The 11,571-nt window shown below is 42.0% G+C and overlaps 1 protein-coding gene across 7 annotated transcripts in view; it reads right to left on the bottom strand.

Annotated features, from left to right (window-relative positions):
* Ssbp2 (single stranded DNA binding protein 2) overlaps positions 1-489 on the bottom strand; it is a 393,489-nt gene extending 393,000 nt beyond the window's left edge. For 2 of the 7 annotated variants that reach the window (XM_008853303.3, XM_017803241.2), the window contains exon 1: positions 80-201. In XM_008853303.3, the coding sequence (XP_008851525.1) occupies positions 80-141 (62 nt within the window). In that variant the 5' untranslated portion in view covers positions 142-201. Of the gene's footprint in view, positions 1-79; positions 202-311 lie in introns of those variants that run through there. The other 5 variants (XM_008853302.3, XM_008853304.2, XM_029556230.1 and 2 more) reach the window with 5 other exon arrangements.
* Between the last annotated feature and the right edge of the window lie 11,082 nt (positions 490-11,571).

The following is an 11,571-nucleotide window of genomic DNA, read 5'->3' as shown; positions in this document are numbered from 1 at the left end:
GGCTCCGGGAGAGTGCGAGTGCGTGCGTGAGTGTGCGCGCGTGTGAAGGCGGAGGTGGCTGAGAAGCGGAGACACTTACTTCTCCCGGGCCTGGCTGTCGGACGGGACGGCGCTGCTGTTACTCTTGCCTTTGCCGTACATGCTTGTGCCGAGAGCAGCTCACACTGTCACGCACCTGTCAACCCATCACAGCCTCCCCGGGAACAGCCCCGTCCCCAGGCGGTGTGGCTGCGGCTCCGGGAGAGTGCGAGTGCGTGCGTGAGTGTGCGCGCGTGTGAAGGCGGAGGTGGCTGAGAAGCGGAGACACTTACTTCTCCCGGGCCTGGCTGTCGGACGGGACGGCGCTGCTGTTACTCTTGCCTTTGCCGTACATGCTTGTGCCGAGAGCAGCTCCCACTGTCACGCACCTGTCAACCCATCACAGCCTCCCCGGGAACAGCCCCGTCCCCATGGCGACCCACGCAGCCACCCCCACTATTGGCCGCCCCACGCTGAAGCACCGCCCCCTTCGCCCCGGCAACGCGCAAGACTGACAGGTCTCCCCCTCCCGCCGGCCTGCCGAGGCGCGCGGTGGCGGCTACGGCCTAAGCGGTAGTCTCCTCCCTCCTTCCCTCTCTTGTCGGCTCCCTCCCTCCCTTCTTCCCTCTCCGCCGCGCTCCCTCCTCCCGCTCTCCTTCCCCCCTCCCCCTCCCAACCCGGGCGCTAGGGGGGAATTAGAAACTGCTCTAGAAGGATTTTAAACAACTGGCTGTTCTCTCCGCCGCCGGCCCGCCCCCCGCGCCGCCCGCGCCCGGCTCCTCACTGGAGAGAAGGCACCGGGAGGAGGGGAAAGTGCGGCCTGGAGTCCCTGGCAGGAGCCGGCGGAGCTGGAGTCGCAGCGGCCCCAGACTTCGGGGCGCCCGCCGAGTCCACAGACAGACCCGAGGCCCCAGGCGTGGGGGTCCTCCTCCAGCCTCCCCTCACGCTCCAAACCGGCCCGAGACCCCGCGCCGGTACCCATGACGGATTTCCTCGCCCTCCGCCCTACTCCTTGGGGTGTCACCCCTGCCCGGCTCCGGGGGCTGAGGTGGGCAGCAGGCAGGGCCGCCCGCTCCGTACCCTCGCCCTTCTGGCTGGGGACCGGGATCGACTTTCCTTCCCTCCCTAGCAGGGCCGTGCGCCTCCCCTCCTGGGCGCCCGCCGGGGTGATGCCGCCGGGCCCGGAACCCAGCCCTGTGCCCCAAGGGAGCACCCTGCCTCCGGTCTGCCTCCTGTCTAAGAAGGGAGTACACCTCCTAAAGAGGCCCGGTGACCGACTCTGGGACCATAGTGGCCCACTACCTTGACCCCTTACTCCCCGGCACCCTACACTAATCTGCAGCAGAAATGGGGCCCAGGCATGCCCTACTCGGCCTCCTTTAATAGTTTGGGTGGGCAATGTCAAGTCAGTCTGACCCCTGGACTGGAAAAGGCCTTTAAAAGCCTTGAAAGACATTCCTGTCCTTGCCCATCAGAACAGGCCATAGAACTCCAAGGTGAGCAGAGCTCTGCCTGAGCTGAAAAACTGCCCGAGAATATTTCTGGATCCAAGTCCCTAATCTCATTTCAGTGAATGCGCAAAAGTTTCTGAGGCACACGCAACCTGGTTTCTAATAGACTCCATCCTTTATTTTGTCAGAGATGCTGGGCTGTAAAATCAGACAGGGTGCAAATCGGGTTGAAAGAAGAGATGAGCTTCAAATGGGAGGTGACTGGAAGAGAGGTGCTGTTGGGATGGGGCCTGGAAACATCAGAAAAGGATGAATAGAGGAGGAATCGCTATGTGAAGGGAGAGGAAATAGCATTCAAATGAGGAAGGCCACCTTTCTAGCACACAGTTTTAAGCATTTAGAAGTAGGATCATAAAAATGCGTATGGAGATACGGAGATAGATGGAATGGAAAGAAATGGAGTTTATGGGCATTGATAGCAGGTGACAGAAATAAAGCAGCAGAAGGTTAAGGAAGGGCAGTTAGTAAAAATGAGAGAAAATCAAGAAGGGTTGGCAACCAAGCATCAATCAAAGACTGGGAGAGGAAATGAAGAAGAAGGACTTCTTATACTGCTGTTAAGAAAAATGAAAGGGAAAGTGAGGAAAGTAAGTTATAAAAAGACAAGAAAGAAGAAACTGGATTAAATGGAGAAACGAACATGACAAAAATAATAGAGGGCAGACATAATAAAAAGAGATATAAGAAAAATAAATGCATTGCTAGTGAAAGGACGATAATTAAGCCATTAAAAGAAGAGAGTTAAAGGGAGGATCACAAGGTGACACTGGCTTAACTAGGCAAATTCCCAGGGGAAATAATTTGCCATTTCCAACACTGAAGGGTCCTTTTTGTTTCCAATGACCCACAACTATTGAGTGGTTGAGATATGGCATGTTTTCCCAGTGTTTCAGATAACACAATTATTTGGTGATTGGGACATTACATTCATGGACAGTGAGGAACTGCAAGCCTCCCTTTCCTGATGAACTTGCTCAAAATGCTCAACTATGTATAAGGTTGCTACCATTTACCTCTAAGGTTAGCCTTACTGAATTTGCTAGCCAATTATTTATTAGCTTTAACCCAGGAGACATCTACCACCTTAAGGTTCCATCACCAGTAGGAAAACTGTATGTAAGGTGTTGCTCATAACACTGTAAACAGCGACCTCTGGCAACTGTTGAACTACTTTCCTGTCCACTGGAGGAAAAGTAGGATTTCCATTAAAAACCAAAAGTGGACTTCGTATTCTGAAAAACAAACAAAAAACAAATTGTTATTCTTACTGTGATTTGGGGATTTTATCTGTGGTTGTCAGTCATGACCCATAAGAATTGCCTTAGGATTTGTGTGTGTTTGGTTGTTTGCAGATTAAACTGAATCAAACCTTGGGTGGATCCCAACCATTTATATATTTTAGCTTCCAAGTGATTCTTGGGCTGCTTTTGCCCTTCACTGTCTAAAGATGGCCCATTAGAGTTTAGGGCAAGACTGTGAGGTTGTGGCAGTATTCTTACAAGGTAATCAAGTGTCTTTATAGTGCACTTAACTACCACCAAGCCAACAAAGTTGTTAATAAGATGAAAATGTATGAGCAAGTGTGTTCTGATGGTACAGGACCACAAGAGCCACAGCTTGACTTAAAGATCTGCTTGGCGGATAAAAACACTGTTCTTGCAGAAGACCCAGGTTCAAATCCCAGCACCCACATGGCAGCCAACAACTGTCCGTAACTCCAGTTCCAGGGGATCCAACAGTCTCCTGTCCTCCACAGGCATTGCACGACATGGGTGCACTTACCTACATGCAGGCAATACATGCATACACATAAAATAATAAAATATTTTTTAAAAGAAAAAAAGTGAAATGAAGAAAGAATATTAGAGGTGCTATTTGCTATCTATTGCTGCAGTTTCCTCATTTGATTAGTTTTTACCCAGATTTATTACATTAAAAAGCCCTATGGGTAATGGCACATTTTCAGGTAGTTAAAAAATATAGATCTGCACAGTAGGATATAGAATTCAGAACAATTTGGTCTTAGTGTCTAGAAAGAATAAAAGCTCTTAGTTCATAACTTGCCACGTTAATGGCAGAGTTACCTTTATAAGAATGTTATCATCCAAGAAATAAACACAGTGACTTTTATATGTATATGTGCCCATATACAGTAACCTTGAGTTTAAGTAATCAATCAATTATCATCAAAACATCTCAGTAGCTACCTGAACCATCACTATGCTATTTTATTCTTAATGTTTTCACATGTAAATAAAATGCTTCTTTGCCCTTGTTCAAATTATTTTGAGTACAAAGAGTGTTCTTTGCATCAGCAACTATACCTCCTGGGACCAATATTTTAATTAATGAGATTTGAAACACATATTCAGAGCCAAATTCAGAGATCTTAGACATAGAATTGAAGCTCTCTTGTCTTGTTTTCATTTTTTTTTAAATAAGGAAGAGATTGGAAATTGAAAGCTTTGTAATGTGAAGAATCATGATATATTTTAAGGATTTTCTTTAAATCTCATAAGAGGTTGCTTTTTTAGGGGGCTAGAGTTTGAATAGGGGAATATTATCTAGCTTAGCCAACCAAAATGGAACTTTTACATTTGAGGTTAATTTTTTAAACTATATTCTTTCAGATATAGAACATCACAATTCATCATTAGGTCCCTATTTGCACACCCTTTTTCTTTGGGCACGTATGCACAATTTTCTCTTTCTGGAAACTGCATCTTATTCTAGGAAGCCTTCATCATTTTAGAACAGGCAACCCTATTCTAACTTTACGTTGATTCTATATTTCTTTGATACTTATGTATTCTCTAAAACACTCAAGTTACTAATGTCTACATTCTTACAGTACACAGACCCACCCCACACACACAAAGAATTTTCCTGTGTTATATAGAACAAAGAGACTACCTCTTTCTGTTTAAATGTAAGCTGATCATGAATTTAATTACTTGCATGTAAAACACTTAGCATGGTAGCTAAAAGAATATTTAAAATTGAAAGTATATATTTAGAAAAATACAAATAAACTATTTAGACAATGAAATTGAATTTTTTGTTTTTGGATAATTTTCCAAAGGACAAAATTTTTCCATTATTTATTTTATGAAACTAATTAGTTTATAAAAACAAGTCAGCTATATTCATATCAGTTTTCATCTCAAAACATTTAATAAATATTCATTAATACTCAATATTTCCCAATAAATTGGGTTTTTATAGCCTACTTTCTGAATTGGGTAAACTGAGTCCTGTAAAATGTCTTGTTAGCATGACCTGAGCTAGCAAACAAGCAGAGTTAGTTCCAATAAGAGAACTCCATGTTCCCAGACCACAAAGTCACACCTCTTTCTCTTAGAAGTGGCTATTCCACAGAGGAATGTGAACAAACTCTGAGATGTTTGTCCCTCAAACTACCTTAGAAAGTTCACTTCCAGGCAGAGTAGATTTGCAGGCAATGCCAGGATTCAAGCATTCTAATTCCATGGACCAAAGTAAAGGAAGGAATAGTCAGCAACCAATACTGTGCCAGTTAGTCTTTTATGCCAGAATAATGAATGAAACAAAAAGGACCTCCAATTAATATTTTACATACTGTTATTGGTTTAACATTTGTTAATCTGAGACAGTGACTGTTTGCTTAACCTATTGCTCTTGATTTTTAAATTTCCAACTTACGTATTCATAAACACTTAGCAATAGGTTTGGAGAGACAGGGTTCAGATCTATCCACTCCAAAATTTCCTTTCTACAATGCCTAGTCTTTCTTAACATCATCAGCAACTTGAAGTCCAATAACTTGGAATAAAATAAAATAATCCTGATACAAAGGATTGCATATAGCTTGAAGACAAAGGAAAACTTAAAACCTGAGCTAGCATGTATGGCAATTTTGTACACATTTTGCAAAACAAATTGCCAGTGTTTCAATGTTCACGAGCTGGAGTTTGTCATTAAATGTTGAGGGTTATATAATAGGAAGTGTGCCAAAGAGTTTTCTTAATTCAACTGTATTTGTGTGTGTGTGTGTGTTTGCATTCCTAAATCTTCACATGATTTTTCACCAAGTAAGCTTATACCAGTATCATGTCTTTGCACACTTGGAGCTAACAAAAGCCCCAGACTCAAGAGAGAGACTGCCACATTCCTGGTAGTGTCTTTCCTTCTGTTGCAAATAAAAACATAGGAGAAAAAAAGCATACCTACTACATTTGCTTTTTTGTAATTTCCCAAATGTAGCATGAAAGGAAGATGACAGATTATCCCATAGTTGAGTTTTACTTACTTTGATATATATTCCTTAAGAATAAGGAGTCATAAGATGCTAAATAAAATTTGTCTGCCATTGCCCATCACAAACAATATTATCATAGCCATATATATTTTCTAAAGGCAGTTTAAATATCTTATTTTGGGGTGCGCAAAAAGTCTTTGAGGGGCTGGGGATGTAGCTCAGTTGGTAGAATGCTTGACTGGCATGCAGGAAGCCCTAAGTTTGATCCCCAGCACTGCATAAACTAGGTATGGTAACAAAAGCATGCCATTCTAGCACCCTGGAAGTGAAGCAGGAAGATCAAGAATTCAGGGTCATCCTCAGCTACATATCATGGGCTTTTTTCTTAAAAAAAAAAAAAAATGTCTCTGAGAGCAATTGGACTGTTTCCTATATACTGCAGTGAGTACAGCAGCTCAGCTCTAGAAGACTTGTACCTGTTCGGTGCTGGTAATTGCCAGCTATTAGAATCATGTACCATTAGGTGATACATGCACAGTTTTCTCATCAGACAAATAATAGTTATTTTATTGTTATGGCTTTCCTGTTTCTTTGCGTCTTTTCTCTTGGACCTAAATTCTTAAGGCAGAGGGTAGAAGGATGCCCCTGCCACTGGTGCTGAAGTATTGATGGCATCAAGGCAACCCCCAGCTTTTCATAACCATGTTGTCTGTGGTTTGGGGTGCCCAGGCTAAAGAAAGTCAAGATAGTTAAGAAAGGACATTTCTATCTCAGGGTCTGCTACTGCCCTGTGCTGACCTTACCTCCTACACTGACCTACTCTAATGTTCTGGAACTGTTGGTTCTTTGAGGAGAAACTTACAGTATTGGATACTACTTAGAATTTATGTTATTTGTACTCTCTGGTTTAAAGAGAGTTTTTGGCAAGGATTCTGGCCTCTGGAATATTCTTCTTTGATACTGTGATTTCAAGATGCTGGGGAGTTATAAGATTCAGAAATATTCATTTACTCCAGATTTTTCAGACTGGTGTTGTTTCTGGAAGAAGGTCAAAGAACACACTGTGGTGAGGGAGGTAGCTCATCTAGGGAGAAGTGTGGCCTCCACAGAGAAGGGAGAACCCAGGTCTGAGAGCTTTTCTCTACCCTTCTGGAAGCATCTTCTCTATGCCTCCACTTTCCCATACCACTTTCTTTCTCTTTGCCTCAGATCATATGGCCCTTTTGATGAGATCAGGTATGATCAGGATGGTATGGCCATAAGCCTGTACCCTTTAAGGAGTTGCTAGTTCTGTTTTATAGTTTGAAATTTTCTTTAAAGAAACATTGCCACTTCTAACACAAGGAAACATATGGCACATTCATAGCTAAGAAAACTTGGAAAAAGTTGAAGAGTCTGAGGAGGGTAAGGAACAGGACTGACCCTCAGCTCAGCTTCCTGTCAGCACCCATTGCCACATATGACTTTGCCACATGACCTTCCATTTCTCAATACATTTCTTCTTCCATGTGTTTTCCTCCCTCCTTTCCTCTTCTTTTTTTTTTCCTTTCTAACCCTTGACAAAAGGACAAAGTACCAAAGAAATAATTTTAATACATTGGAAACCACTATTATTTTTATTTATTTTTATTTTTATTTTGGTCTTTTTGAGACAGAGTAGCCCCAACTAGCCTGGAACTCACTATGTAGACCAGGCTGGCTTTGAACTCACAGAGATCCAAGTGCTGGAATTAAAGGTGTGTGCCACCATACCCAGCTTGGAAACCACTATTTTTTAAGTCAAAAAATGAATGATTGAATGCTGGACATGATAGTGCACGCCTTTAATCCTGGGAGGCAGAGGCAGGCAGATCTGGGGCTGCAAGGATTCATTCATTCTCTCCCCACCCCTTTCTCTCTCTCTCTCAAAAAAAAAGGCCTATTGTTGGCAATGCTCTATGATTCAACCATTCAAGAATTTCAATTCTTGGGTAGAAAGATTGTTAAGAGCCATGACCAGATGGAACTATAGTCCTACAAGCTCCTGGGGCCTTGCTAATATGAACCTACAGCAATGGTGTCAGCATGCACAAAACCCATACATCTTAAGCAAACAAAAACCCAGCATAGAACTGGGGAAATGGGCATCAGGCCTCAACCTTAGTTCAAGAATTATTAACAGCTGATTATTGCTTGGTGAGGAAGAGCTGATCTTCTTAAAGGGAGGGACTCTGGATAAGCTGACTAGCCCTAGTGGATGAACTTGCACTGAGAGATGTCTGGGGACACTAACTTAACTCAAACAGGCCTTAACACAAATGACAGAATGCATGAATTCCGGGGGGGGGGGCAGTGCAATGGGAGGTGCCAGTAAGAACGGAGGTATAAAGATGATTAAGATTGATTAAGAAGTTCTGTATGAAATACACAAAAATTCAATTAAAAATTTAACAAAAAAGATGACATTTAAAAAAAAAAAAAAGAATTTCAGCTCTTGGTTCTTGTGCCCTATGCTGCAGATTTCTTATGTATTAACTCAAACATGCCTCAAGTACTTAACAATGCACCAGGCACTGTCCATGTGCTATCCATAGAATATCTCACTTAATGCTTCTAGCAACTTTAAGGTGGGTTTTTTGTTTGTTTGTTTGTTCATGTTTTGTTTTGCTTTATTCTATTTTGTTTTGAGACAAGGTCTGGTATAGCATAGACTGGCCTCAGACTCAGTGTATAGCCAAGGATGACCTGGAACTTCTGATCTTCTTGAATTCATCACCAGAGACCTGTGATTATAGATGTGTACACACACACACACACACACACACACACACACACACACACACACCAAGTTTACATGATACTAAGGATCAAACTCAGGGCTTCGTGCCTGATAGGTAAGCAGTTCACTAACTTGGCTGCATCCCTAGCCCACGGTAGATATTATTTTTGTAATTGCTTTTCTGATTCACACACTAGTAAATGACAGAACTATAATTTCTACCCAGGCAGCTCGTCTTATCATAACCTGTCAGGAATCTGTCACAAGGACCCTTCCAACCACTCTTGCCCTATAACGTTTAGTTCTTCATGTAGTATATGATTCTAGAAAGACGAGCTCCCCCTGTGAGTTCAGGTTAGATAAACACATAATAGCAGGATGCATGGACTATTGCTTCAGTATTGTAAGCAGGTAAGTCCTCTGGTTAGGTAATCAGAAATCCTAAGTCACTCTGCTTTATTAGAGTCTTGTCCGTTAGCAGGTACATTTCCCCTCATTTTCACTCCTTTAAAGTACGCACTGTAGCTCACTATGAGATATTAAAAGGAGAAATGATTAGCATAGGCCTATTTCTCTTTCCATATTTAAAAGAGATGTGTTTCTCCCTTTAGTGAATGGGACATTTCAGTCTTCTCTCCAGTCCTGACGCTGTTCACTCCCCTTTCACTTGATGGCATTCACCACATCTCTGTGGCTGTTTGATCTGTGATACATAAAACTTGAAAATGAAGATCTTTGTTTTAATTTACATTCCACTTAGGAAAAGGGAAACCTAGGCAGCTCTGTCCATCCACTCCTTGGATCGTTGTCAATACATGCTCTTCCTCTGGGAACTGGGAAAAAAGGGGGTCCCCTGGACTTCAATCAGCATGTTGCAATTCCCTTCAGGGCTTTTGTTGTTTAGTTTTGTGCTTCTGTGTGGTTTTCCTTTCCTCTTAGATTTTTGCAGTTCACTGTTACTTTTCCTTCTTCTCTTGTTTTTCTGACTTCACTTCCTCCTTTTATTGTTGTAGCTGTCTTTTTCCTCCCATCCTCCCTTCACATTTCCTGTCGCCTTTCCAGTTCAGTGGGGCCCCATCCAACTCACACACTGTCTGACTCCAGATTCATTTGTGTCTCCGGGAAACCAATCTTTTGCCAAATAGTCCCAAACCCGGGGGCATCAGAAGAAAGATTCCGGAGACTAAGTATCCCAAAGTTTCTCTTTTATTGATTTCATACTAGAATGAAATTCAAGGATGCTTAATTAAAGAAAGCAAAATATTCATCCTCTTGGCCTCCTAGACTAGACAATTCTGAACTCTGACAGCACCAACATCCATCAAATCAAACAATGAAATCAACTTTGGTTACTTAGCATAATAGAAATAAACTTGTAATATTCTATTAGTGAAGGATCAATGTCTCCTGTCTTGAAAATAAACATCAGAGCTTGGCCTCAACATTTATGTAGCAGCAGGAGACCATTATTTTGTGGCAACATTCGATTACATTGACATCAAGACAGATTTATTAAATTAATAAATAGTACATGATTTTCAGCCTTCATTTCCAAACCTCACCACTGCCATCCTCCCGAAGTTGATCTTCTGAAACCTGTCATCCATATTTTTTACTTCTTATTATCTATGACCTTTATTTCATTTTTGTTATCTGTCAGTTTGTACCCTAATTAATTTTTTAATCTATTGTTGAGATAGGACATTTAAGTTGATTGCTAAGAACACAGTTAATAATAAGGAGAATCATCAGGTTGTTAATGGTTGGAATGTTTTCCTGGCATAATATTTGAGCAAGAATTGTTTCAGATGTGCTCTTCAAAGTTCTGAATATGGCTAACAGCAGAGGCTCACAGTTCTTGCTTCCTCTTTCCCCAACTTCCAGCCTCAAGGCCTTTGCCCTGTACTTTCTCATTATTCAATACTTTTGGAATGCTAGTCCCAGACACATCTTCTCCAGAAGTCCTGTGATGGTGCCTACGCTAGCATCCTCAGTCATTCATTGTGCTATTGTTCAGTGTTCTTTTCTTTAGAGTCACATCTCACTCTCAGAAATGTTTGCAGTTGGAATTACTCCTGGAAGCAAGATTCTTATACTATTCTTCTTGGACTAGATCCTTATGCCTCAAGATCTAGAATAGTACCAGATCCACACTGGCACTCAATAAATAAACACACATTGATTGGATGGATAGATGGATGAACAAATGAATGAATGAATGAATGATTCACCTTATATGCTAACTCTCTTCTATGCTTCCAACAGACAATCTTTCCAGCTCCCCTACCCACCACTATAACCCAGGGCTTTTTACATTCTTAGGAACAAGAGAAATGGGCAGAAAAATATCAGCATCCATTTAGATCTTAGGATTCTGACTCCAATTCATTGTTCCAGTATCTAGACCAATTTAGCAGAATTTGGGGGCACGGGACATAAGAGAGAAACATATTTCCTCCTATTTTCTGTCACAGATTTAACTTGCTTGGAGTTCCAAGTGGCTCAGGTTGCTGACAATAAGGAAACAAGCAGCACACTGTCAGCAGATTTTTTGGTAATAAGCTTTCATCATGTCTCTCTCCTGTTCCAAAACTTCAGTTCCTTGGTATTGCAGAGAGGACAGTGTCTGCTCCCCTCAGATTTTATCCAGGCTTATCTACTGATGCCAGTAACCTTTAACAGACTAGAGTTACTCATGCATGTCCATCTTCTTACTAGCACATGAACTCTGCAAATAACCTATTCATTCCCAGGCATTTATAGTATGCCTAAAGCTGGCTTTGTGTGGGAGATACACTATGGCCGAAGACATTTCCCTGTTTTCAAGCATCACATTCCTAATTCAATTTGATCTTTGCTTTGGGGTGAGTCTTACTAAGGTTTCTGGAAATAAATTTTAGACCCATTTGCTAAATTATCAGGTGTATGCTCTTATTCAAGTCGTTTAAGCTCTCTGTGCCTCAGTTTCATCAACTGCAAACTGATATGCAGCTAACTATAGATGAAGGTTGTGATGAGGATTAATATGGGAAATCCATGTACTGGCT

The sequence above is a fragment of the Nannospalax galili genome, unplaced genomic scaffold, assembly GCF_000622305.1.
Source record: "Nannospalax galili isolate Female #2095 unplaced genomic scaffold, S.galili_v1.0 scaffold45, whole genome shotgun sequence".
NCBI lineage: Eukaryota > Metazoa > Chordata > Mammalia > Rodentia > Spalacidae > Nannospalax > Nannospalax galili.
Note: the sequence above shows the minus strand (reverse complement) of the source record. Positions and strands in the feature narration are given on the sequence as shown.